A 27,502-nucleotide genomic window follows, 5' to 3' on the forward strand; every position below is an offset into this window, starting at 1 on the left:
GGACCTGTTGGATCGGAGAGTGAGGGCTAGGGCCTTTCCCCCCCAGAAATGTCTGGGAACTTGCAGGTGCCTTGGTGGAAGTGTGGGGTAACATCTCACAGCAAGAACAGGCAAATCTGGTGCAGTCCATGAGGAGGAGATGCACTGCAGTACTTAATGCAGCTGGTGGCCACACCAGATACTGACTGTCACTTTTGATTTTGACCCCCCCTTTGTTCAGGGACACATTATTCAATTTCTGTTAGTCACATGTCTGTGGAACTTGTTCAGTTTATGTCTCAGTTGTTCAATCTTGTTATGTTCATACAAATATTTACACATGTTAAGTTTGCTAAAAATAAACGCAGTTGACAGTTAGAGGATGTTTCTTTTTTTTATGAGTTTATATTGGTCTGAAAATGAACTTCTTAAAAATGCAGTGGTTACCTCTCTGGAGATATCCAGGTGTTTGCGGGCATAGTGCAGGGCCTGGCGATGATTCCCTAAAGATACATAGGCATTTCCCAGACTCCAGCAGGCACGGCCCTCTCCAACCCTATCAAAACATACAGTTAGAGAAGGAACAAATCAAACAGCATAATGATAAGCATGTTAAGGTTTGTGTGCATGTCAGTGGAGCCTGCTGAGGGGAGTACGGCTCATAATAATGGCTGGAACGGAGCAAATGGAATGTGCTTGATGTATCCGATACCATTCTATTAATTCTGCACCATTCTATTAATTCTGCACCATTCATTACCACGAGCCTGTCCTCCCCAATTAAGGTGCCACCAACCTCCTGTGGTGCTTGTGTGCAAGTGTGTGTGTGTGTGACTGCATGCGAGTGTGCATATAGGTGTGTGTGTACCTGTCAGTGAACTCCTGGGCTATGAGGAGGTGTTTGAGATGGTAGTCTATGGCTCTCTCGTACTGCTGCAGCAAAGTGTAGGTGTTCCCCAGGCTGTAACACGCCTGGGCCTCCATCACCTGGTCCTTTAACTGACGAGACAGCTGCAGAGTTTTCCTGGATGGAACAGGGAGAGGGGGGAGAAGGAGAGCGAGAGGGAGATGAAAATTAGATGTATGCAGAGGGGGAGAGGGTGATGAATGGAAAAAGAGGAGAACAGTGATATTTAAAGTTTGATAATGTGTTTTTTACTGTCCCACACACAATTCCAACAATTTATTTTAAATGAAACATTTTAATTATAAAATAATTTCATACATTATATTGATCTAAAACATGATTACATTTGAATGCATGCAGGTTATGAAGTCTATGATATCACATAGCGCTCTGAGCCTCATTGGTTGATACACATTATGTCCACTAGGTGTCAGTGTTGTAGTCTCTTCTAACCTGTAGTACTCCGTGGCAGTGTTGAACTGGCCCAGGAAAATCAGAGCATTGCCAAGGTTACTATAGGCTCTACGTTCTGCTGCTTTGTCACCGAACTCCTTGGCAATGGAAAGTCTCTGTGAACAAAATAAAGTTTATATATTTTCTTGGATATGTACTGTACAGTCGTGGCCAAAAGTTTTGAGAATGACACAAATATTAATTTCCACAAAGTTTGCTGCTTCAGTGTCTTTAGATATTTTTGTCAGATGTTACTATGGAATACTGAACTATAATTTCAAGCATTTCATGAGTGTCAATTATTGACAATTACATGAACTTGATGCAAAGAGTCAATATTTGCAGTGTTGACCCTTCTTTTTCAAGACCTCTGCAATCCGCCCTGGCATGCTGTCAATTAACTTCTGGGCCATATCCTGACTGATGGCAGCCCATTCTTGCATAATCAATGCTTGAAGTTTGTCGGAATTTGTGGGGTTTTGTTTGTCCACCCGCCTCTTGAGGATTAACCACAAATTCTCAATGGGATTAAGGTCTGGGGAGTTTCCTGGCCATGGACCCAAAATAGATGTTTTGTTCCCCGAGCCACTTAGTTATCACTTTTGCCTTATGGCAAGGTGCTCCATCATGCTGGAAAAGGCATTGTTTGTCACCAAACAACCACTTGGATGGTTGGGAGAAGTTGCTCTCGGAGGATGTGTTGGTACCATTCTTTATTCATGGCTGTGTTCTTAGGCAAAATTGTGAGTGAGCCCAACCTCACACAAGAAAGGTCTCAGGATGCTTTACTGTTGGCATGACACAGGACTGATGGTAGCGCTCACCTTGTCTTCTCCGGACAAGCTTTTCTCCGGATGCCCCAAACAATCGGAAAAGGGATTCATCAGAGAAAATGACTTTACCCCAGTTGTCAGTCCTCAGCAGTCCAATCCCTGTACCTTTTGCAGAATATCAGTCTGTCCCTGATGTTTTTCCTGGAGAGAAGTGGCTTCTTTGCTGCCTTTCTTGACACCAGGCCATCCTCCAAAAGTCTTCGCCTCACTGTGCGTGCAGATGCACTCACACCTGCCTGCTGCCATTCCTGAGCAAGCTCTGTAGTGGTAGTGCCCCGATCCCGCAGCTGAATCAACTTTAGGAGACGTCCCTGGAGCTTGCTGGACTTTCTTTGGCGCCCTGAAGCCTTCTTCACAACAATTGAACCGCTCTCCTTGAAGTTCTTGATGATCCTATAAATGGTTGATTTAGGTGCAATCTTACTGGCAGCAATATCCTTGCCTGTGAAGCCCTTTTTGTGCAAAGCAATGATGATGGCACGTGTTTCCTCGCAGGTAACCATGATTGACAGAGGAAGAACAATGATTCCAAGCACCACCCTCCTTTTGAAGTTTCCAGTATGTTATTCAAACTCAAATCAGCATGACAGTGATCTCCAGCCTTGTCCTCATCAACACTCACACCTGTGTTAACGAGAGAATCACTGACATGATGTCAGCTGGTCCTTTTGTGGCAGGGCTGAAATGCAGTGGAAATGTTTTTTAGGGATTCAGTTCATTTGCATGGGAAAGTGGGACTTTGCAATTAATTGCAAATCATCTGATCACTCTTCATAACATTCTGGAGTATATGCAAATTTCCATCATACAAACTGAGGCAGCAGACTTTTGGCCACAACTGTATGTGTCTATATTGTTGGCCTTGACTATTCTTTACCCTATAGACGGAAAAATATTGTGTTGCGAAACTGATACTTGTTCGTCTTGTAAGTACATCATACACTTACATTGAGCTCATTCACAAAGATAAAGGCAAGTGTCTCTTATGTGTTTTCACCCAGGGGCGAAATGATCTAGTGTGAAAACACCTTCCATTAATTGTTATGTCATACTATTGTGTGTGTGTGTGTGTGTGTGTGTGTGTGTGTGTGTGTGTGTGTGTGTGTGTGTGTGTGTGTGTGTGTGTGTATATATATATATATATATATCTTTACTGGTACATCATATGATGTTGACTACTATCCCAGGGATATGTATCTCACCTGTCTGTGGAATTTTATGGCCTCCACAAAATTTCCCAACAGGTAGTGGGTGTTGCCTAGGTTACCGAAGGCCCTCCCCTGAGCGGCTCTGTCGCCCAGCTCTTTGACCAGACACAGGTTCATCCTTTAGTAGAGAGGAGGACTTGAATTTGTTACAAAATTGTGTTTTACACAAAGTCACATTTTTGTTGTCTTGGAGTGAACATTCTACAGTGCCTTCAGAAAGTATTCACACCCCTCAACTTTATCCACACTTTGTTGTAGCACAGCCTGAATTTACAATGGATTAAATAGAAGAAAAAAATTGTCACTGGCCTAGACACAATACCTCAATGTCAAAGTGGATTTGTGTGTTTTGAAATTTTACAAATTAATAAAAAATGAAAAGCTGAACTGTCTTGAGTCAATAAGTATTCAATCCCTTTGTTATGACAAGCCTAAGTAGATACGTTCAGGAGTAATAATTTGCTTAACAAGTCACATATTAAGTCACATGGACTCACTCTGTGTGCAATAATAGTGTTCAACATGATTGTTTTATGACTACCTCATCTCTGTACCCCACACATGCAATTATCTGTACCATCCCTCACTCGAGCAGTGAATTTCAAATCACACATTCAACAACAAAGACCAGGAATGTTTTCAAATGCCTCGCAAAGAAGGGTACCTATTGGTAGATGGGTAAAAAAAACGCAGACATTGAATATCACTTTGAGCATAGGGAAGTTATTAATTACACTTTGGATGGTGTATCAATACACCCATTCTACAAAGATACAGGCGTCCTTCCTAACTCCGTTGCCGGTGAAGAAGGAAATCGCTCAGGGATTTCACCATGAAGCCATGGTGACTTTAAAACAGTTACAGATTTGAATGGCTGTGATAGGAGAACACTAAGGATGGATCAACAACATTGTAGTTACTCCACAATACTAACCTAATTGACAGAGTGAAAAGTAAGCTTGTACAGAATAAAAAATATTCCAAAACATGCATCCTGGTTGCAACAAGGCACTAAAGTAATACTGCAAAAAATGTAGCAAAGCAATTCACTTTTTGTCCTGAATACAAAGTGTTATTCTTGGGGCAAATACAATACATTACTGATTACCATTCTCCATATTTTCAAGCATAGTGTGGCAGCATCATGTTATGGGTATGCTTGTAATAGTTAAGGACTGGGGAGTTTTCCAGCATAAAAAGGAAGCGCAATTGAGCTAAGCACAGTCAAAATCCTGTCTGCTTTCCACCAGACACTGGGAGATTAATTCACCTTTCAGCAGGACAATAGCCAAAAACACAAGGCCAAATATAAACTGGAGTTACTTACCAAGAAGACAGTGAATGTTCCTGAGTGGCAGAGTTACAGCTTTGACTTAAATCTACTTGAAAATCTAAAAGGCAAGATCTGAAAATGGTTCTCTAGCAATGATCAACAACCAATATGACAAAGCTTGAAGTATTTTGAAAACAATAATAGGCAAATGTTGCACAATCCATGTGTGGAAAACTCTTAGAGACTTACCCAGAAAGACTCAGCTGTAGTTGCTGCCCAAACTGTTTCTACAAAGTATTGAGTCAGGGGTGTGAATACTGATGTAAATGATATATTTTAGCATTTTATTTTCAAAAATATTGAGTGTAGATGGGAGAAAATAATAATATTTAATCCATTTTGAATTCAGGCTGTAACACAACAAAATGTGGAATAAATCAAGGGGTATGAATACTTTCTGAAGGCACTGTATATTTTGTACCTCCTGGTTACACAACGTTTACAGCAGCCTACAGTACATCAGTAGTTATGAAAGCTTTGACATAGACAACTGGCCTGTCACCATGTTGCCATACCAAACAAAAGGCCCGAGGAAGCATCTCAGTGTGTGTCCACAAGGGATTGTGTACTACAGTAATTGCTTTTAAACTGTAAAGGCAATTCGCTTTTGTCCCTCTCCTTCACAGACGGATTAAAGTAGTGTTAATTGAGCGCAGAGAACGATTTTGAAGGTGCTAATAGCCCAGTGGGATATGGATATATATATATATATATATATATATATATATATATATATATATATATATATATATAGTGGGGGTGAAAGTATTTGATCCCCTGCTGATTTTCTACGTTTGCCCACTGACAAAGAAATGATCAGTCTATAATTTTAATGGTAGGTTTATTTGAACCGTGAGAGACAGAATAACATCAAAAATATACAGAAAAACGCATTTCAAAAATGTTAGAAATTGATTTGCATTTTAATGAGGGAAATAAGTATTTGACCCCCTCTCAATCAGAAACATTTCTAGCTCCCAGGTGTCTTTTATACAGATAACGAGCTGAGATTAGGAGCACACTCTTATTAAAGGGAGTGCTCCTAATCTCAGTTTGTTACCTGAATAAAAGACACCTGTCCACAGAAGCAATCAATCAATCAGATTCCAAACTCTCCACCATAGCCAAGACCAAAGAGCTTTCCAAGGATGTCAGGGACAAGATTGTAGACCTACAGTAGTCTGTAATGGGCTACAAGACCATCGCTAAGCAGCTTGGTGAGAAGGTGACAACAGTTGGTGCGATTATTCGCAAATGGAAGAAACACAAAAGAACTGCCAATATCCCTCGGCCTGGGGCTCCATGCAAGGTCTCACCTCGTGGAGTTGCAATGATCATGAGAACGGTGAGGAATCAGCCCAGAACTACACGGGAGGATCTTGTCAATGATCTCAAGGCAGCTGGGACCATAGTCAACAAGAAAACAATTGGTAACACACTACGCCGTGAAGGACTGAAATCCTGCAGTGCCCGCAAGGTCCCCATGCTCAAGAATACATATACATGCCCGTCTGAAGTTTGCCAATGAACATCGGAATGATTCAGAGGACAACTGGGTGAAAGTGTTGTGGTCAGATGAGACCAAAATGGAGCTCTTTGGCATCAACTCAACTCGCCGTGTTTGGAGGAGGAGGAATGCTGCCTATGACCCATAGAACACCATCTCCACCGTCAAACATGGAGGTGGAAACATTATGCTTTGGGGGTGTTTTTCTGCTAAGGGGACAGGACAACTTCACCGCATCAAAGGGACGACGGACGGGGCCATGTACTGTCAAATCTTGGGTGAGAACATTCTTCCCTGAGCCAGGGCATTGAAAATGGGTCGTGGATGGGTATTCCAGCATGACAATGACCCAAAACACACGGCCAAGGCAACAAAGGAGTTGCTCAAGAAGAAGCACATTAAGGTCCTGGAGTGGCTTAGCCAGTCTCCAGACCTTAATCCCATAGAAAATCTGTGGAGGGAGCTGAAGGTTCGAGTTGCTAAACGTCAGCCTTGAAACCTTAATGACTTGGAGAAGATCTGCAAAGTGGGACAAAATCCCTCCAGAGATGTGTGCAAACCTGGTGGCCAACTACAAGAAACGTCTGACCTCTGTGACTGCCAACAAGGGTTTTGCCACCAAGTACTAAGTCATGTTTTGCAGAGGGGTCAAATACTTATGTCCCTCATTAAAATGCAAATCATTTTATAACATTTTTGACATGCGTTTTTCTGGATTTTTTTGTTGTTATTCTGTCTCTCACTGTTCAAATAAACCTACCATAAAAATTATAGACTGATCATTTCTTTGTCAGTGGGCAAACGTACAAAATCAGCAGGGGATCAAATACTTTTTTCCCCCCACTGTGTATGTGTGTGTGTGTGTGTGTGTGATATATATATATATATATATACACACACTGCTCAAAAAAATAAAAGGGAACACTTAAACAACAATGTAACTCCAAGTCAATCACACTTCTGTGAAATCAAACTGTCCACTTAGGAAGCAACACTGATTGACAATACATTTCACATGCTGTTGTGCAAATGGAATAGACAACAGGTGGAAATTATAGGCAATTAGCAAGACACCCCCAATAAAGGAGTGGTTCTGCAGATGGGGACCACAGACCACTACTCAGTTCCTATGCTTCCTGGCTGATGTTTTGGTCACTTTTGAATGCTGGCGGTGCTTTCACTCTAGTGGTAGCATGAGACGGAGTCTACAACCCACAAATGGCTCAGGTAGTGCAGCTCATCCAGGATGGCACATCAATGCGAGCTGTGGCAAGAAGGTTTGCTGTGTCTGTCAGCGTAGTGTCCAGAGCATGGAGGCGCTACCAGGAGACAGGCCAGTACATCAGGAGACGTGGAGGAGGCCGTAGGAGGGCAACAACCCAGCAGCAGGACCGCTACCTCCGCCTTTGTGCAAGGAGGAGCAGGAGAAGAACTGCCAGAGCCCTGCAAAATGACCTCCAGCAGGCCACAAATGTGCATGTGTCTGCTCAAACGGTCAGAAACAGACTCCATGAGGGTGGTATGAGGGCCCGACGTCCACAGGTGGGGGTTGTGCTTACAGCCCAACACCGTGCAGGACGTTTGGCATTTGCCAGAGAACACCAAGATTGGCAAATTCGCCACTGGCGCCCTGTGCTCTTCACAGATGAAAGCAGGTTCACACTGAGCACGTGACAGACGTGACAGAGTCTGGAGACGCCGTGGAGAACGTTCTGCTGCCTGCAACATCTTCCAGCATGACCGGTTTGGCGGTGGGTTAGTCATGGTGTGGGGTGGCATTACTTTGGGGGGGGGGCCGCACAGCCCTCCATGTGCTCGCCAGAGGTAGCCTGACTGCCATTAGGTACCGAGATGAGATCCTCAGACCACTTGTGAGACCATATGCTGGTGCGGTTGGCCCTGGGTTCCTCCTAATGCAAGACAATGCTAGACCTCATGTGGCTGGAGTGTGTCAGCAGTTCCTGCAAGAGGAAGGCATTGATGCTATGGACTGGTCCGCCCGTTCCCCAGACCTGAATCCAATTGTAATTGAGCACATCTGGGACATCATGTCTTGCTCCATCCACCAATGCCACGTTGCACCACAGACTGTCCAGGAGTTGGCGGATGCTTTAGTCCAGGTCTGTGAGGAGATCCCTCAGGAGACCATCCGTCACCTCATCAGGAGCATGCCCAGGCATTGTAGGGAGGTCATACAGGCACGTGGAGGCCACACACACTACTGAGCCTCATTTTGACTTGTTTTAAGGACATTACATCAAAGTTGGATCAGCCTGTAGTGTGGTTTTGCACTTGAATTTTGAGTGTGACTCCAAATCCAGACCTCCATGGGTTGATAAATTGGATTTCCATTGATTATTTTTGTGTGATTTTGTTGTCAGCACATTCAACTATGTAAAGAAAAAAGTATTTAATAAGATTATTTCTTTCATTCAGATCTAGGATGTGTTGTTTAAGTGTTCCCTTTATTTTTTTGAGCAGTATATATCGAGTATGTATGTGTTCATTTGTGACTCATTTCAGGAAACTAGGCATATGTCGCTCATCCCTACTTCACAGGAGAGGCATTTGAACATACTTTTTTTAAACATTTAGCACAAATGCCTTTCTGGAAGATGTGAACATTCATGTGCCTAGAAAGCAAATGTGTATGCCATCTGTAAATACAAATAAACTTGTTAAATTACAAGCCTAGTTGGTTTAGCCACGGAAAAAAGGAGGAACCTTCCCACCAGCCATGATTGGCTGAGATAATGGATGGGCTGGACATGTGAGAGATGAGTTCAGAATGGTCTTTCATGTAGCACGCGTCTGTCTATTACATGAGCTGCTTTGTATGTGTAGGTAATCCTTTCTAAAGCAGTATTTTTTTAAAAAGATATCACGAAGAACTGCACTAGTGTTGCTAAGGCTCTTCACTTCCTGGAGGACCGAGTTTTGAAATCAGTGGAATGCCAGATGGAAGCAGAGTATGATAGCTAACGAAATTGAGAAAATGTAGGCTTTTGATTGCAAATGCGGAGGGAATCGAAAAGAGAACACAGAAGGCTGTTGTATTAAAACACCTGTCTGGATTACATCTTCAAGGGCAACCATGATATCCGTGAGAGAGAGGGAGAAGCGTTCATCCATTGATACAGGTAAGAGAGTCTAGCTAGCTACATTTTCAGGTATTATAAGTTTCTAATTTTGTCAGAAAGTTATTTTTATTCCAAGTTACAGCGTACTGTTAGCTAGCTAGCTAACATTAGCTGGCTGGCTAGCTGGCTGTCTGGCTCACTAGCTAACACATTTTCCGTGAGAGAGAGAGAAGCGTTCATAATGCATAAGAGAGTAAACAGTTATCATTCATTGCACACTGTGCAGAGTGTACTCCTGTTGCACTGCTAGAAAAATATAAGGGTTTGATACTGTTAATGTTGATGAGAGACCCCCTTGGTATTTAACTCAGTGTTAGCTAGTGAGCCAGACAGCCAGCTAGCCAGCCAGCTAACGTTAGCTAGCTAGCTAACAGTACGCTGTAACTTGGAATAAAAATAACTTTGACAAAATTAGAAACTTATAATACCTGAAAATGTGTTAGATATCCATGAGAGAAAGGGTGTAGCGTTCATCCATTGATACGGGTGAGATCTAGTTGGTTAGCTTTATCTACTTGTAGATTCATGCAGGGTGTTAACATTATGAGTTGGGATTATGATTCATTGTTTAGCTAGCTAGCTAGCTACATGTCTAAACAAAATACTCTACTATGCAAGTAACCATTTGATTGTACCATTTACTAGAAAGAAAAAACATTGTTTAGAAAGTTGCTTTTAGTTGCCTGGTTTGCTAGATTGACAAATACTCAAGTCATTTTTAAAAGGATTGGTTTATTGGTGTTATCATGCACCAGTTATGCTATTTTGGACTCCGAGGCTGCTGATGTCATTCAGCCTGTCTTTTCTGTGTTTATTCAAAAATTATTATTTCATAACGACAATGACAAGTTTGATGTCGAATGACTATAGAATGTTCATGATGTCACTGCAACAACTGCACACAGGCATGTCAATAAAGTAGTATAAACCAGCCTTTAGTCTTGAAATCTTTGGTTGTACACTACCATACTCACTGCACAGGGCCTCACATGTGAATCCTTGAATGTACACTACCGTACTCACTGTTTAGCACATGACCTCACATGTGAATGCTTGTAGAGATGGGTGGGGCTAAGGCTTAAGAGAGTGTGAACTATGTTGAATGGGTGTAGGCAAAGAAGAGTTCTCCATTAGGTGTCCCAAAACATTAAAGGGACATTTTCTCAAAAGTGGGGTTACAAGTTTATCAAATGTCAAAGCAGAATTACTTTTCCATTTGTTATCTCTGAGTCTCTACTTTTATCCAATGTAAAAAAAAACACAATTTCAAATTTTGCTACAAAAGACCAATTCAAGGCGTTCTGCCACATTTGTACTTGTATACAGCATAATACTCACTCGTAGAAGCCAGTAGCCCTTTGCAGTGTATCTCTGACGTCTGGTGGGAGGTCCCCAGGGTCCTGGGTGCAGCCCCATAACTGCTGCTTTCCCTTGGCATGGAACACGTTCCCTATATTATACAGAGCCCTGGCCTCTCCCACCTGGTCAGAAACAAAGGGAAAAGGGAGAAAGAAATGAGCAACTTTAGAATACAAATAGAGACATTGGAAGGCATTAGGGAATTTTTAAACTAAAATAGCATGGACCACACTCAATAGTTATTTTCAATACAACAGGCTGTTCCTCAAAATCTGATGAAAGGTACTAAACAGATGCAATCCTCCAATCCATGGGATGCTGGTGTGTGTGTGTGTGTACACAACCTTGTCCCCTTGCTCTTGAGAGATGTCCAGGTGTCTCTGACAGCACACTGCCGCCTCGTCGAAGCGCCCCAAAACCTTCAGCGTGTTTCCAAGGTTACCGCTGGCTTTCCCTTCCCCTATCCTGTCCCCTATTGTCCTGAGAATAGAGACCGTATCTCATTATCAGTCATGGTTTTGGAGTTACAATCAATGCGTACATAGCCTGAGATCCAGATCTGTTTATGCTGTCTTGCCAAATCCATGGCGGTCATTGTCAGTACAATAACACAGCTAGAGGTGCATGGCGCTTGCAACGCCAAGATTGTGGGTTTGATTCCCGCTGGGACCACCCATATGAAACATTTATGCACGCATGACTGTAAGTTGCTTTGGACAAAGGCATCTGCTAAATGGCATATATAATTATTACAATAATGTTATAATATTAGCTTTATTGATTTGATTATCTAACTGTTTGAGAGGTAGCTTCCTTCCTAGGACAGGGTTCCAGTTGTCCTGCTGTTATTGTAATTTATCAAGGCAGCAGCCCCCTGGCTTTGTAATCACCCCCCTGCCAGGCTACCAACTGCACAACTCTCCACAGGAGAGGCTTAGCCATCTGAGTTAAATACCAAGGGGGTCTCTCATCAACATTAACAGTATCAAACCCTTATATTTTTCTAGCAGGGCAACAGGAGTACACTCTGCACAGTGTGCAATGAATGATAACTGTTTACTCTCTTATGCTTTATGAATGACTTCAGTATAAATATACATTCATTGCAGTCTATACAATTTCTTTTAAACATGTTAATACCATTGGTTGAAATCCTTCAACTACAATTTGAATCCATGATCAGACATGATGTTTCCTGGTATTCCGTGGCCTCACCTGGCCAGAGTGAGGTCGTGTCTATGGTACTCCAGGGCCTTGCCGTATTCCTTCAGGTAGAAGTAGGCATTGCCCAGCTGGCTGTAGATGGCACTGAGGGTCTTCAGGTCTTCTGTTCCCACCTGCACAGATGCCTCGAAAAACGCTGTCCCACCTTTAAAGTCCCCCGCCTTACACAGCCTCTCTCCCTCAAGCGCCAACTCCAGACACGAAGCCTCCATCCTGAATACACACACACACACACACACACACACACACAGACAGAGAGAGAGAAAGTGAGAAATAACATCCGTATTATAGCAAGTCTGAAACAGTGTGCCTCTGGCATTACCATGGCAATGGTATCCAAAAACTGTCACAGTAGCTAAGTCTCCATCCAATTGGCGACAAATTTTCATGTGAATATTCTAAAATCCATATAAAGAAAACGGCTCATGAATCTTCTAAAATCCATAGAAAGAAAACGGCTCATGTTGTTTCCACCAAACGGATAAAAGTCAGTGCGTGATGATGTAGTGCACACAAAATTTACTAGCAAATAAAAACCTAAAGATCAATGTGTTTCTATTGCATTTTCAACTCCACTAATACTTTTGTCCCAAACTTGTGTTAAATATCAAATGTGCCTACTCTGATCTTGGCGCTGGTGCTCTAGCCAACAGCTAAAAGATACAGTGCGGGTAGGATAAGGCAGTCAAGCATCAATCATCATGTCACCAGAATAAGACCCTCAATATTTATTGGAAAGGAACATCAATATCACCGTGCACTTTCACCAACCCGTGAAGTTCATCATAACTTATTTCATTTGTAGCCTAATAAACTGCATGGTTTCCCGAGTCATAGTGGAAGGACCACACATTACACCATCACGTGGCTCCAAATTTACTTCGATATGATGGTTATTATATCAATATTTGCACATAGGTGTTTCCACCACCATTTCCCACATAATATATTTTACCGAAACAAAAAGATACCACCATGTCGAACAAACAACTGATCTGTCTGCATTTATAAAATTGTAGCAATACGACCTTTTTCCATCACAGATGTCATGATTTTTTTTTTTTTTAAAGTATGACTTTACTCGCATAACAACTGTGGATGGAAACTTGGTTTATGACAATGAAAAGTTTATTCCAAAATGTCTCCATGGTAACAATGTCTGAATGAATGTCACTGTGCAGTTACCACAGCAAGAGTGTTAGAAGAATCACTGTCACTCTGACATGAGTGCCTTGGAGACATTGCCCTTTCAGCACGTTTATCGCATGTCTATCTTTCCATAACACTACTGTTTAAAGTCCAGTTTATATGGTAAAGACAACTGACATCTTTCCTTCCCTGCATTGAGAAGGAGTGTCTCATCCTCCCAGAGCTGTTCGGCCCACACACTCTATTTCAGTCGGGTTTAACCAGGCTGTGGGCGGCAGGTAGCCTAGTGGATAGAGCGTTGGGCCAGGTGCTGGATCGAATCCCGCGCTGACAAGGTAAAAATCTGTCGTTCTGCCCCTGAACAAGGCAGTTAACCCACTGCTCCCTGGTAGGCCATCATTGTAAATATGAATTTGTTCATAACTGACTTGCCTAGTTAAATAAAGGTTACACATAGTGATGCAGGTCTTAAATGCTTCAGTGGGAGTGATTAGAGTGAAACAACTCATCTCCACGCTGACAATAAGGAAGAAGAGTGAATTCATGTCACTACACACAAAACCTCATGCCCAATGAACATGCTCCTTGGAGAAATTTACAGAGGATTTCCTTGCCCAATCAAACACTGTCTTTTTGTCCAAGCTAAATATCATTCAGCAATATGAAGCCCAAGAGTACAATTATGAAGATTCTGGGTTTAGTCAATATAATACATCTATTCTCTTTAGAATTACAGTATACACCAGAAATAACTGCTGTAGAGCAAGGTCACAAGGCTCTGATGTACACAGTCACTCCACTCCCTCCAGAATGCTTTAGTTTAGTTACAATTGTTACATAATATGCCTAGCCTCTTCCTGGATTTCATATAACAGTTTTTGCCATACAAAACTGTCCAAAATATTTGTAAAGTTAAATATATCGTACTTCCACTACCTTTTCAACAATGCCTAAAGCCTAATATGATTATACATTGCAGTGACAGACATTTGTTTTCAAGGAAAACGAGTTCTATTTCATTCTTTTAGCACCCGTGGTCTGAAGTCCATTCCACAGAAATCTGGCATAATCGCTCAGCAAGCCTCATTCCTGAGTCCATTCCAAGACCTTCCCCCACAGTCATCTGAAAATCATTGCTACAGTACGATGAAAGCAACTGAAATTAAAATACCAGCCAATGTGGATTCTGTTATGTTATCGTTAAAAACGCAAAAGACATGACACTGGTTCTTCAGCCAGCTCACTGTAGAGTTGAGTGTATATTAGCCCCACAGTTTAATCTAGATGTAAATATGATTAGTAGCTATTTATTTGACAGTACACCACTTTGCTGCTATTTAATTACAAATAACGTGGTATTATTACCAAAACATTACTCCTTTGCATCAATTTCCAAGGGATTCATTGGCATAAACAACTTGTTAATTAAGTTCTGTAAGATGTATGACTTATGCACCACCTGACACTGATTTGTCCCAAATAGGTTGGAAATGGAATTACTTGAAATAAGTAGCCAACCTATACAGTAGCAGTCAGCATCTATGCTATATCTTGAGGAATTAGCATAATAGTACAGTGAAATAAAGTGCTACGTCTGAGCCTGCTGTCGGCAGGACACCAATACCTGTGTTTCTGTTTAGTGCGGGTCTTCTCCACATACACCCCCAGCTCCAGCCTTATGGGCCTCAGCAGGGCCCGCGGTCTGGGGCCCCGGTGGACCAGCCTGCACACAGCTCTCTGGGCCCCGGTGAGATGGCAAGAGTCAGACGACATGGGGTACCAGGTCAACTTAAGGCACTGAAAGGCACTCCTTAGCCTCAGGGATATGTGTCGTGAGGTGAAACTTTAGGGTGGAGGTGAACATGAATGCAAAATGTCACATATGCTAATGTTCTACCCTAGAGCTGCTAGAGAATCCAGGAGAAAAACATAGCAATACTCTGCTCCAACCAGGACACACACACAAAACCAGGTTTGAGATGGCTTTCTGTGCTCCCGATAAGTCAATATGCAAGCAGATGTCCAACAGCCACGTCAGATTCAATTGATTATTCCAGTAGTCGAATACGCCAATGTCAGCAACAGTGCAGCCAGACCACTTGGACAGAAACCCATTGGAGATACCATGCACGCTTTAAATCCAAGGATAACATCTGTTCCTCAGGTGTCCTCAAATGCTGCCCAATAACTAATGATGAACCTCTGAAGCGATCTGAACAATGACAAGGATCCCAAAAATACCTTCAAATTGGAAGCCACAAACTCCTAACAAAGCACAAAGTTACTCCTTTCAACACCACAGATGTCTATGGAAATCCACAAAAGTAAAATTCCACAAATCTTACAGAAGCACTGTAAGAGGCAGGTTAATAGGTGAGTCAGTAAATGACTGTATAGTGTTGTCCTGCCTAGGTAGTATTTTATGGTCCATCTCTCAACCAGCACTGAGTGACTGAGTGCTGTAATCTATTTCTGCTGAGCCACACTGAGAGAAGAGGAAGTGTCTTGGAGCGAGGATCCTGGGTGACAGTGTGTGACGACAGTGTGACACCAGCGTCTCAGCAGAACCAATTCCCGAGTGAGTGAGTGAGTGAATCTAATCCGAACCTTAATCCAATGACCTGCAGCTCCTCTGTGGAGGAGACACAGCAATCCAAGCAGTCTGGTCTAATCCAGCTATCTGCTGACCCTGACAGATATTCTAACAGGCCCACAGCACATGGTCTGGCACTGACCAGCCCCAGAGGTGGAAGGTGAAAAGCAGGGAGGTGACATGGGGAAGAATATATTTGAAGAAAGTTTGATTGCATTCCCCCAACACACACCCATAACCTTGATATCTTTACTAAAGATAAACACAGGTTTACAAATCCGAAACAAATTGCAGTCAGTACACAATTGGTTTTGATCCCATTAAATCTGGAATATTTGACATTATATTTTTGGCAGCTCTATTTCTTGCATTAGGGTGCTTTTGATGAGTAAAGAGCCTGAGTTATATTATCAGTTCTCATTTGATTGGCAAAGAGAAACAGAGAGAGAAGTACAGGCTTCGAAAGGAAAACAGGACACAATGGCTGTTGGTCTCCCAGGGTTACTGGGTTAGAATTGGGTAAGATAAGAGGGCTAAGAAGTTTTAGCTTAGATGGATCCTTTAGCCTCTATAGTCTGAAGAGGAGGATTAGAGAGAAATCTACATTCAACCCTCATATATCCTTCTGTTCCTTTTAGAAGAAGAAACATAAGTGAAAACGTCGAAACGGGTTTAAAACCTCTGGTATACTGTGACATAGGGGTCCACATAGTCTCAGGCCCTACGCCAACAAATGATGGAAATCAATGAATTACCAAATCATCACAGACAGCTGGGCCTTTGGGGTTGAGCACTCCTGCTGTCTTGTGACCACAAAGGGGCAGTGACCTGAGAGTCTGATCACAGCACTGGCTTCTGGGTAGGCTAGGTTATGATTTCTACCAGGCCAGTGTCTCTCTATTAGCTCCATGTCCACACCCCAGAGCCTTGTCTTTGATCTTTGGGCTCTCATGGCTGGTGGTCAAGATGAGAGGGAGAGGGAAACACTGTGCACTTAAAACTGACCTGACAATTGTTTGACCTTGATGGCTATGCCTAGCCAGCCATAGGAGGATGAGTGGTGTACTACGAATCTGGTTTAAGGAGTTAGCAAGCTAACTTTGGTCAACTGAGTTCAACTCAGGATAACCAGTGACACAATAGTAGTTAGCTTTTAGCCAGGTACATTTCTATGGCAATGAATCTTTCAGAACAAACCTCCTTCAGGGCAGGCTAACTCCACTTAGCCAGAATGAAGTGTCTGAGCCGCAAGTTGATGACCAATGAAATAAGATTCCCTCCCTATCGCAAATATTGCATCATCATCCCCTTCATTTGAGGAAGACAACGGATTAAAAGGTGCAATATGCAGAAATCGCTCGCCCCTTTCATGGTTGCTAAAATTCAAACGTTTTGCCTATTTTCAGTTTGTGACAAAACAAGCAATGTTTAGTATAGAGAATCATTGTACCATCTAAACTGCTGGGAATTTATACAGTATCTTTTCAATAACCCAAAATATTGTATTTTCGGCTGTTTGAAGCTGAAACAAAACTTAAGACTGGGGAGCATACCGCTTCTTAGACTTGCTTTCAATGAGAATGAGATCTATAACTAACATTTCCTATGTGAATTTGGTAGGGTACCCCAAAAAGTTACATAATGCAGCTTTAAATATTTAATTCAAATGTTTTTTGTGTAAAAAAAATAGTAACATTAAAATACCTATCACAGTACATATTTAGTAATGACAGAACTTCACGCACAGTAAAACTTTTGTCTGACTTTATACAAGTATTTCCTCTATAGGAATGGGGGAAAAAGTTGCTCCTGCATTTATATGCACACCAAAGACGGCTTTAACGATACATAAGTTAATAAAAGAAAAGAGACGGCACTTCTAATAGACTATTTCACACCATAGCTTCCTGAATTTGCAAAATAACTTTTCTTTCATGTTGATTTCAGTTAAAATAACAATGTGGCACTGACTCGCCCGTAGATTGATGGTTCAAGAGTTTGGCGTTCAACTAGCCATGTTTAACATGCACACGCAGTTACAAGCCTGCTAGAGTTAGCGACAGGCGGATGAGCAATATCCACCTTCGTAATATGGATAAAGCCTGAGCTGAATGTGAAGCTATAGATAGGTAACTTCAGAAAAGCCAGAGTACATCTAGCTAGATTCGTAGTACACCCCTCAGGTTCCTCTCAATGTTTTTAATCCTTCAGCTTTTTCGTAGGCTAGCTACTGTTGTAGCCCTAAGTTTCTTATTTTGTCTTGGTTAGTAAAATGGTAGAATTCTGAACATCCCTTAACCGCCACCTTACTGGAACACGGTTTAAAAATGTAGCCAGTGAAAAGGCAAGAGTTTGGTTTTGTCTTGTTTGCGTTCTTTAAAATCGTAAACTGCAACCTACACTGCATTACCACAGCCTTTCATGCTTGTAGTTAGCCTAATCTCAAATGATGCCACATTAGCATTGGAGTCCAGTGGGATTAAAGAGAGAAGGGAATTATCTGAGAGTGCTGAGACGATTGTGCCACTGTCTGACCGTATGGTCAGAGACAGGTCAGAGCCCTGAAAACACAGCCTGGAGACTTACGACCAAGTAGGCCAACCAGGAAGTACATTTACATTTTAGTCATTTAGCAGACGCTCTTATCCAGAGTGACTTACAGTAGTGAATGCATACATTTCATTTCATGCATTATTAAAAAAAAAAAAAATTGTAGTGGCCCCCCGTGGGAATCGAACCCACAACCCTGGCGTTGCAAACACCATGCTCTACCAACTGAGCCACAGGGAAGACCTAGACTTACCAGGTAGTGACTGAAGACTGACTGATCTACAAATCACCTTGCATCCTAAAGATCTACTTATTATTATTTGTAGATCAGTCAGACAGTCACCATTCAGGCCAAATGACGTTATAAACAAACCTAGGAGGACACTCATTAAACCATATTGCAATGGAAAATATATGATTAAAGGTTTGACTAAATGATTTCACTCAGAAACCATATAACCTGTTGAAATGTATTCAAAATTATAAGGCTATAATAATGGGTTGAAAACTATATTCCAATACTGTGTGTGAGTAAGACACTGTTACTATTTCAAAATGAACAGGGCATAGTTGATAAGACGACCTTGTGAGAGGAACAGGAACAGGGCCTCCCTAGGGAGGGGAACAACTGCCCGAAAACGGCTGGACTGGCAAAAGATAAGGAGACAGGTGGTCTGGGTACTGTGGAAAAATCCAGCCGCCTAAAGCTGAGTGGAGTTCTCTACTGATGTAAGTTCATTTGTGTGTGTGTGGGTGTGTGTGTGGTAATATAAAAGGCTGTGTGCATTGTATGAATTTCAGAGCTCTCATAAATAAAGGTTTTGACCCTTGTGGGCTGGTTCTCCATCTGCTTCATTCAACCAGAATCTTACACACTCTGGGGGGGGCAGACTGAGTAGTTTCATTGAAGTTCGGTTTAAGAACATTGATAACTTAATTCCCATAACACATATATCAGTAGTTACTGTATATTGGTCTTTGCGCTTTGCTGTGTGGCCTGAACATTTATTCAGCACAGGGGGAAAAACGTGAATTATGTTTTCCAGAGAAGAACAGATCATAAAATGAGTTAGGACTATGAGGGTTCCGAGGGAGCTAACAAAAAGATTATAACTTAACACAGGCAAGGTTTAGTTTAATATTTACCCAGGCATTTGATATCCGAATTGTCATTTGCACTGTAAGGTTACTGAAGCAGCCAAGGGTGCATTCAGCAGGATGCAACATTTTGTTATGTTCAGACAGAGATACAGTATGTTATGTAGAATAAACACGCCTCTCTGTTAGAACAAGGAATCACATCAGCTCTATTCATAGTATTTCTATCTGCAACGTTCCACACTGTTTGGTTACTGAACACAGACCCAATCTGAGCCAGGATAAACCTCCAAAGATGAACTCTGAAACAGTCCAATAGTATAAAGTCCTCTCCAGGAGTGAGGTCCAAAGAAATGCCAGACGTACACCAGAGAGAAGGACATTTAGTTTCTGGTGGGATCAAAAGGGGAGCCATGGTTACTCAGGGCCAAAGATAGTATTTTAAAAAGAAGAATAATATTTTCCCTCAGTGACGGTTTGTCTCTGCATAGTAACACTAAGTCAATACTGAGTCGCCATAATATCCCAGTAGAAAAATCTGTCATGTGGTCTTATTGCAGATATTGTGATTCGGTGTGCTAAAATGGGTAGTGGAATTATGGTTTAGTCTGGAAAGGGAGGGAATTTGTTATTTTAGCATGTTTCTTGTCATTACATTTTTTTTACATTGGCTGTCTTCATGAATTACTTTATATTATAGTTGAGGGTAAGGAAATTACAACACACACACACACACAGAGAGATGTTAGGTTAAACCACTGAATTTAGAAACCTTCCAGACAAACAATAATCACACAGCATGTGTCATAAAACACCATCATGCCTCTGAGCCACAAAGCAGTAGGGTTGTTCCATCAATTCGGTGCCTTTTGATAAGTCGATTTTACAAAAGTTTTACATTGTCATAAAGAGCACAAATTCAACTTTATAAAAAAACAAGTTCATCTCAAGAGGTAAAATTGAATTTAAAAAAAGGGCCTATTAATTACCAAATAAAGTAACAGGGTTGACCGTAACAGGGTTGACCGTAACAGGGTTGACCGTAACAGGTTTGACGATTTCATATTGAATCAGCCATGAATCCACTTGTGACAGGGGGAATGGAAGCTTCTTGTGTACAACAGGAAGGGGCAATTGAATGTAAGCTTCACAAAAAAAATGCAATTGTTAAAACGTTTCTAGCCTGTCTATCAATGGGTAACAGGGTTGACATGTTATGCTCGACCCGCTCAGTTTCCCACCACAAAACACCAGAAAATGGCCAACAAGAGTAGAACCAGCTCACCTGCTTTCACACTATTATTTGACTATTAGATGTTCAATGTTCCTTTCGAAAGACATTTTAAAAAGGAATACTTTCCCTATATTAAAACGAGAGTTTTAAAAATACATTTATAAATTCAGAGGTCAAATGATCTCCTCTTTCCCAGAAACAATATGGTTACTTGGATGTCTCTTGCCGTGCATAAAGTTCCCAGATGTTTGCTGTGAATTTTACAAGTCCTATCTACAGTATGCTTGTCCTTCCCTGAACACAAGTTATGACCAAAAGTATGTGGATAACTGCTCGTCGAACATCTCATTCCAAAATCATGGTCATTAATATGGAGTTGGTCCCCCCTTTGCTGCTATAACAGCCTCCACTCTTCTGGGAAGGCTTTCCACAGTGCTCCTGAGTGGAGCAGCAGTCTAAGGCACTGCATCTCAGTCCTAGAGGCGTCACTAGAGAGCCTGGTTCGATTCCAGGCTGTATCACAACTGGCTGTGATTGGGAGTCCCCAGTCCACCTGGCTATGCTGCTGCTCCAGTTTCAACTGTTCTGCCTGCGGCTATGGAACCCTGACCTGTTCACCGGACGTGCTACCTGTCCCAGACCTGCTGTTTTCAACTCTAGAGACCGCAGGAGCGGTAGAGATACTCTCAATGATCGGCTATGAAAAGCCAACTGACATTTACTCTTGAGACAACTACTGTGATTATTATTATTTGACCATGCTGGTCATTTATGAACATTTGAACATCTTGGCCATGTTCTGTTATAATCTCCACCCGGCACAGCCAGAAGAGGACTGGCCCTCCCTCATAGCCTGGTTCCTCTCTAGATTTCTTCCTAGGTTTTGGCCTTTCTAGGGAGTTTTTCCTAGCCACCGTGCTTCTACACCTGCATTGTTGCTGTTTGGGGTTTTAGGCTAGGTTTCTGTACAGCACTTTGAGATATCAGCTGATGTAAGAAGGGCTATATAAATAAATTTGATTTGACCATGGCAGCTCTAGCAGGGCAGAAAGTTGACACACTGACTTGTTGGAAAGGTGGCATCCTATGACGATGCCACGTTGAAAGTCACTGGGCTCTTCAGTAAGGTCATTCTACTGCCAATGTTTGTCTATGGAGGTTGCATGGCTGTGTTCTCAATTGTATACACCTGTCAGCAACAGGTGTGGCTGAAATAGCCAAATTCACTCATTTGAAGGGGTGTCCACATATATATTAAAAAGTATACACCGTTTCCAATTAAACAGGTAGACGCTTCATCTATGTGCTCCATCTCCACACCCCAGCAGTAGTCGAGCATTATAGTGCCAATAAAAATTTAATAAGTCTTTGTTTTGTTTGCGTAATCAGAGTTATTTTTACATGGCCTTTCCCCTGGAAAGGAGGCAAGAGAGTCATTGGTGACAGTTGAGTTGAACTAGTGAGAGAGAGAAAGCCATGCCAAATCCTAACAAAAAAAGGTGTGACTAACATTGACCTTCCAACAGAGAGAGAGAGAGAGGGGGAGAGCAACATAGACAGAACGACAGACAAGACAAATAGAAACAAAGGTGGTAAAGAAACAAGAGAAATGCACTGAAATATACCTTACATTATAAGCATGTATGGGTTTTAAGATGATTCTGGGTGTTATGATAATGTACTGTTCTCTTTACTGGATTCTTGCTTGGCTCAGGAGCTCTGTGCTCCGAGTATTAATCCACCCATAATTACAGAGGCAAGGCTGGTTGTCAGGGTGACCAAAGTGAAACTCTTCAATGTTTTTTTCTCCTCATTAAGTCTCAGTTTTGGCTGATCCCTGTTTTCTCCTTCTCACTCTTTCTCTCGCTACATATTATTACATGGTGTCAACAGATATTACTGTGCATGAAAGTTGTCTTCCCTGTGGCTCAGTTGGTAGAGCATGGTGTGTCCAACGCCAGGGTTGTGGGTTTGATTCCCAAGGGGGGCCAGTACAAAAAAAAACAAAAAAAGTGTATGAAATGAAATGTATGCATTCACTACTGTAAGTCGCTCTGGATAATTTTCCTTCCTCATGATGCCATATATTTTGTGAAGTGCACCAGTCCCTCCTGCAGCAAAGCACCCCCACAACATGATGCTACCACCCCTGTGTTTCACGGTTCCTCCAAACATAACAATAGTCATTACGGCCAAACAGTTCTATTTTTGTTTCATCAGACCAGAGGACATTTCTCCAAAAAGTACGATCTTTGTAACCATGTGCAGTTGCAAACCGTAGTCTGGCTTTTTTATGGCGGTTTTGGAGCAGTGGCTTCTTCCTTGCTGAGCGGCCTTTCGGGTTATGTCGATATAGGACTCGTTTTACTGTGTATATAGATACTTTTGTACCTGTTTCCTCCAGCATCTTCACAAGGTCCTTTGCTGTTGTTCTGGGATTGATTTGCACTTTTCGCACCAAAGTACATTCATCTCTAGGAGACAGAACACGTCTCCTTCCTGAGCGGTATGAGGGCTGCGTGGTCCCATGGTGTTTATACTTGCGTACTATTGTAGACTGTGGAGGTCTACAATTTTTTTTTTCCTGAGGTCTTGGCTGATATCTTTTGATTTTCCCATGATGTCAAGCAAAGAGGCACTGAGTTTGAAGGTAGGCCTTGAAATACATCCACAGGTACACCTCTAATTGACTCAAATGATGTCAATTAGCCTATCAGAAGCTTCTAAAGCCATGACATCATTTTCTGGAATTTTCCAAGCTGTTTAAAACCACAGTCAACTTAGTGTATTTAAACTTCTGACCCACTGGAATTGTGATACAGTGAATTATAAGTGAAATAATCTGTCTGTAAACAATTGTTGGAAAAATTACTTGTGTCATGCACAAAGTAGATGCCAAACTATAGTTTGTTAAATAGACATTTGTGGAGTGGTTGAAAAACAAGTTTTAATGACTACAGCCTAAGTGTATGTAAACTTCTGACTTCAACTGTATATCCTACCAATGGGACATTAAAAACTGTAATATCTTATGTTTCACCGAGTCGTGGCTGAACAATAACATTAAGAAGATACATCTGACGGGTTATACACTCTATCGACAGGACAGCAGCCTTTGGTAAGACACGGGGCGGGGGCCTATGCATATTTGTAAGCAATAGCTGGTGCACGATATCTAAGGAAGTGTCAGGGTTTTGATCGGTAGAGTATCTAATGATAAGCTGTAGACCACACTATCTACATAGAGAGTTCATCTGTATTTTTCGTAGCTGTCTACATACCACCACAGACGGGGGCTGGCACTAAAACCACATTCAATGAGCTGTATACCGCCATAAGCAAACAGGAAAATGCTCATCCAGAGGTGGCACGCCTAGTGGCCGGGGACTTTAATACAGGGAAACTTAATTCGGTTTTACCTAATTTCTATCAGCTAAATGTGCAACCAGAGAGAAAAAAAATTGACCACTTCAACTCCACACACAGAGACGCGTACAAAGTTCTCCCTCCATTTGGCAAATCTGACCATAACTCTATGCTCCTGATTCCTGCTTACAAGCAAAAATTGACTGCACGGCCAGGCATAACTCCAACACCTTCATTAAGTTTGCTGATGACACAACAGTGGTAGGCCTGATCACCGACAACGATGAGACAGCCTATAGGGAGGAGGTCAGAGACCTGACCGTGTGGTGCAAAGACAACCTCTCCCTAAATGTGATCAAGACAAAGGAGATGATTGTGGACTACAGGAAAAGGAGGACCGAGGACGCCCTCATTCTCATCGACGGGGCTGTAATGGAGTAGGTTGAGAGCTTCAAGTTCCTTGTCGTCCACATCACCAACAAACTAACATGGTCCAAGCACACCAAGACAGTCGTGAAGAGGGCACGACAAAACCTATTCCCCCTCAGGAGACTGAAAATATTTGGCATGGGTCCTCAGATCCTCAAAAGGTTTTACAGCTGCACCATCGAGAGCATCCTGATGCATTGCATCACTGCCTGGTATGGCAACTGCTTGGCCTCCCACCGCAAGGCACTAGAGGGTAGTGTGTATGGCCCAGTACATCACCGGGACATCACCGGGACAGTTCTGACCTAGAATATGTGGACAACTACAAATAACTAGGGTGTCTGGTTAGACTGTAAACTCTCCTTCTTTCCTCTCCAATCCAAAATTAAATCTAGAATCAGCTTCCTATTTCGCAACAAAGCATCCTTCACTCATGCCGCCAAACATAACCTCGTAAAACTGACTATCCTACTGATCCTCGACTTCGGCGATGTCATTTACAAAATAGCCTCCAACACTCTACTCAGCAAACTGTATGTAGTCTATCACAGTGCCATCCGTTTTATCACCAAAGCCCCATATACTACCTACCACTGGGACCTGTATGCTCTCGTTGGCTGGCCCTCACTACATATCCGTCGCCAAACCCACTGGCTCCAGGTTATCTATAAGTCTTTGCTAGGTAAAGCTCTGCCTTATCTCAGGTCACTGGTCACCATAGCAACACCCACCCGTAGCACGTGCTCCAGCAAGTATATTGCACTGGTCATCCCCAAAGCCAACACTTCCTTTGTCCGCCTTTCCTTCCAGTTCTCTGCTGCCAATGACTGGAATGAATTGCAAAAATCTCTGAAGCTGGAGTCATATCTCCCTCTCTAACTTTAAGCATCAGCTGTCAGAGCAGCTTACCCATCACTATACCTGTACATAGCCCATCTGTAAATAGCACACCCAACTACCTTATCCCCATATTATTACTTACCCTCTTGCTTTTTTGCACTCCAGTATCTCTACTTGCACATCATCATCTGCACATCTATCACTCCAGTACTAATGCTGAATTGTAATTATTTTCACCTCTATGGCCTATTTATTGCCTACCTCCCTACTCTTCTACATTTGCACACAGTGTACATAGATTTTTCAATTTTTATTTTCTTTTGTGTTACGTTTGTTTATGTGTAACTGTTGTTTTTTTGTCGCACTGCTTTGCTTTATCTTGGCCAGGTCGCAGTTGTAAATGAGAACTTGTTCTCAACTGGCCTACCTGGTTAAATAAAGGTTAAATTAAAATAAAACAAATAATTAAAGAGCAGCAGTTTATTTTTTTTCTTAAAACTGCATTGTTGGTTAAAGGCTTGTAAGTAACCATTTCACTATAAGGTCTACACGGGTTGTATTCGGGGCACGTGACAAATAAACTTTGATTTGACACGGCCCACAGTGACATCCTTTATACTGTATATCCAGATTTTTCCTCAGTGTCATTTTTTTTAAGCTAATCAACCCAACATGGTGTTACTGCTAGAGGGGATTTTGAGCTCCACACACTTTGTGTAACCATTATTAACTCAGGACATTCAAGTCTACAATAAAACCTACACATCATTCTTTCTAATGTCATACTCTCAGTGCTGTCTATAATTCAACTGCACATAATGTTTACCCTCAAAGCTGTGTGGAAACAATTGCTATAGTACAGTCAGCAGTAGAGAGCACAGGGAAGGAACAGAGAAAGGCTTAGCTGTCTCGAAATGCATGCAAAGACAAAGGAAAATGAATGCCTCCCTAGACAGCCATACTGTTACATATACAAATCCACCTACCACAAATACAGACTTTACTGAGCAGCTGTGTGCTCTGTTGACCGTGTGTGCGTGTATGTGTGTGTGAGCCCAATCTCAGCCAGCCAGCTCCACTCTTGTCCTGGTCCTATGTGGCTCCTTGCAGTCTGCGCATTCACTTAGAGCCCACAGCAGCAGCAATGTTAGTCTGGGAAAGGAGAGGCTAAGATATCCAGGACTGAGGCCAGGAATGAGGCTTGGGACTGAAGCTTTGGCTAGAGTTGTAGCCTACTCACAGGGAGTTGTGTCTAGGTTAGCTCCCCCTGTCTAACGCCTCCTTAGGCAGCCAGGCAGAGAGCCGGTAGCCCTTGTGTCTCTCAGCCCAGTCACTCCTCTTTCCCGGTCTTTCCTCTCTCCTCCCCCCACTAAGAACAGGCTGTGCTGACCGTCCAGGAATCCACACCACACTAACCCTCTCCCTTCCCCCCTGGGTCGGGTCCTACCTCGAGTGCAGCCTCTTGCTGGCCAGATCCTGGTCAACAGTGTTAGCAGACTGAGCCATGAGCAGCCTCCTCCAGTAGCTAACCCTTCACAAATATTTCCTCCAGCTGCTCAAGACTTCCCAGCGCTGCAACTGCGTCCTTCCCAGCAGCTCTCTCTACCTCTCTCTCTCTCTCTCTCCTTCCCTCTCTCTCAGCACAGCAATGGCAGCTGCTGAGGAAGTGAGGTATTGTGCAAATAAATCCATATAAGGCATGCCCCTCCCCTGTTGCTGACATCACAGAACAAAGTGTGATGCATGTTTGGTTTGAGTATGAGGGAGGGAGGGAACAAGCAGGGCTGCTGACTGCAAAAGGGGAAATCCCAATGTCTCTCTGATACATAGGTCACACACATACACACTTATGGGCACACACACTCACATGAATGCATGCACGCACACACACACAGAGGCTTTTTTCTCTCACTCTTCTCTTTGTTCTCTTTCTCTGTCTTACTGTATGCTGAGCGATAGCGTTTTTCTGGTTTCTTTTCAAAGCACATCGCTCTACCTGGGTTTTTCCCACACAGTCCCTTCCCCAATTTGGCTTGCATCTATGCTTTTCCAGCTTCCTTTTCTCACCATCTTTTCACATATTAAATTTAATCGTTTCCCCACATCATATAAAATAAATTCAGGTTATTTTCCTTTTAACTGTCATTATTTCTTGAGAAACATGTCAATAGACAAGTTACGCTCAAGTAATCACTGCTTACTGAGTTGTCAGTCGGTGTTTATGGCAGGGTAGTGACAAGTATGTATGCATTTATTTGTATTTTTCATTTAACTAGGCAAGTGAGTTAAGAACAAATTCT

The 27,502-nt window shown here is 42.3% G+C and overlaps 1 protein-coding gene across 2 annotated transcripts in view; it reads right to left on the reverse strand.

Annotated features, from left to right (window-relative positions):
- Nucleotides 1-26,853, reverse strand: part of LOC115204095 (G-protein-signaling modulator 1) — a 58,643-nt gene extending 31,790 nt beyond the window's left edge. Inside the window, exons 1-8 of one of the 2 annotated variants that reach the window (XM_029769404.1) lie at nucleotides 26,650-26,853; nucleotides 11,935-12,156; nucleotides 11,064-11,199; nucleotides 10,699-10,841; nucleotides 3,375-3,498; nucleotides 1,340-1,455; nucleotides 848-1,003; nucleotides 427-535 (exon numbers count right to left, since the gene is read on the reverse strand). In XM_029769404.1, coding sequence (XP_029625264.1) covers nucleotides 427-535; nucleotides 848-1,003; nucleotides 1,340-1,455; nucleotides 3,375-3,498; nucleotides 10,699-10,841; nucleotides 11,064-11,199; nucleotides 11,935-12,156; nucleotides 26,650-26,708 — 1,065 coding nt within the window. In that variant the 5' untranslated portion in view covers nucleotides 26,709-26,853. Of the gene's footprint in view, nucleotides 1-426; nucleotides 536-847; nucleotides 1,004-1,339; nucleotides 1,456-3,374; nucleotides 3,499-10,698; nucleotides 10,842-11,063; nucleotides 11,200-11,934; nucleotides 12,157-26,188; nucleotides 26,627-26,649 lie in introns of those variants that run through there. The other variant, XM_029769405.1, reaches the window with a different exon arrangement.
- Nucleotides 26,854-27,502: the final 649 nt, after the last annotated feature.

This window comes from Salmo trutta, chromosome 12 (assembly GCF_901001165.1).
Source record: "Salmo trutta chromosome 12, fSalTru1.1, whole genome shotgun sequence".
Taxonomy (NCBI): Eukaryota; Metazoa; Chordata; class Actinopteri; order Salmoniformes; family Salmonidae; genus Salmo; species Salmo trutta.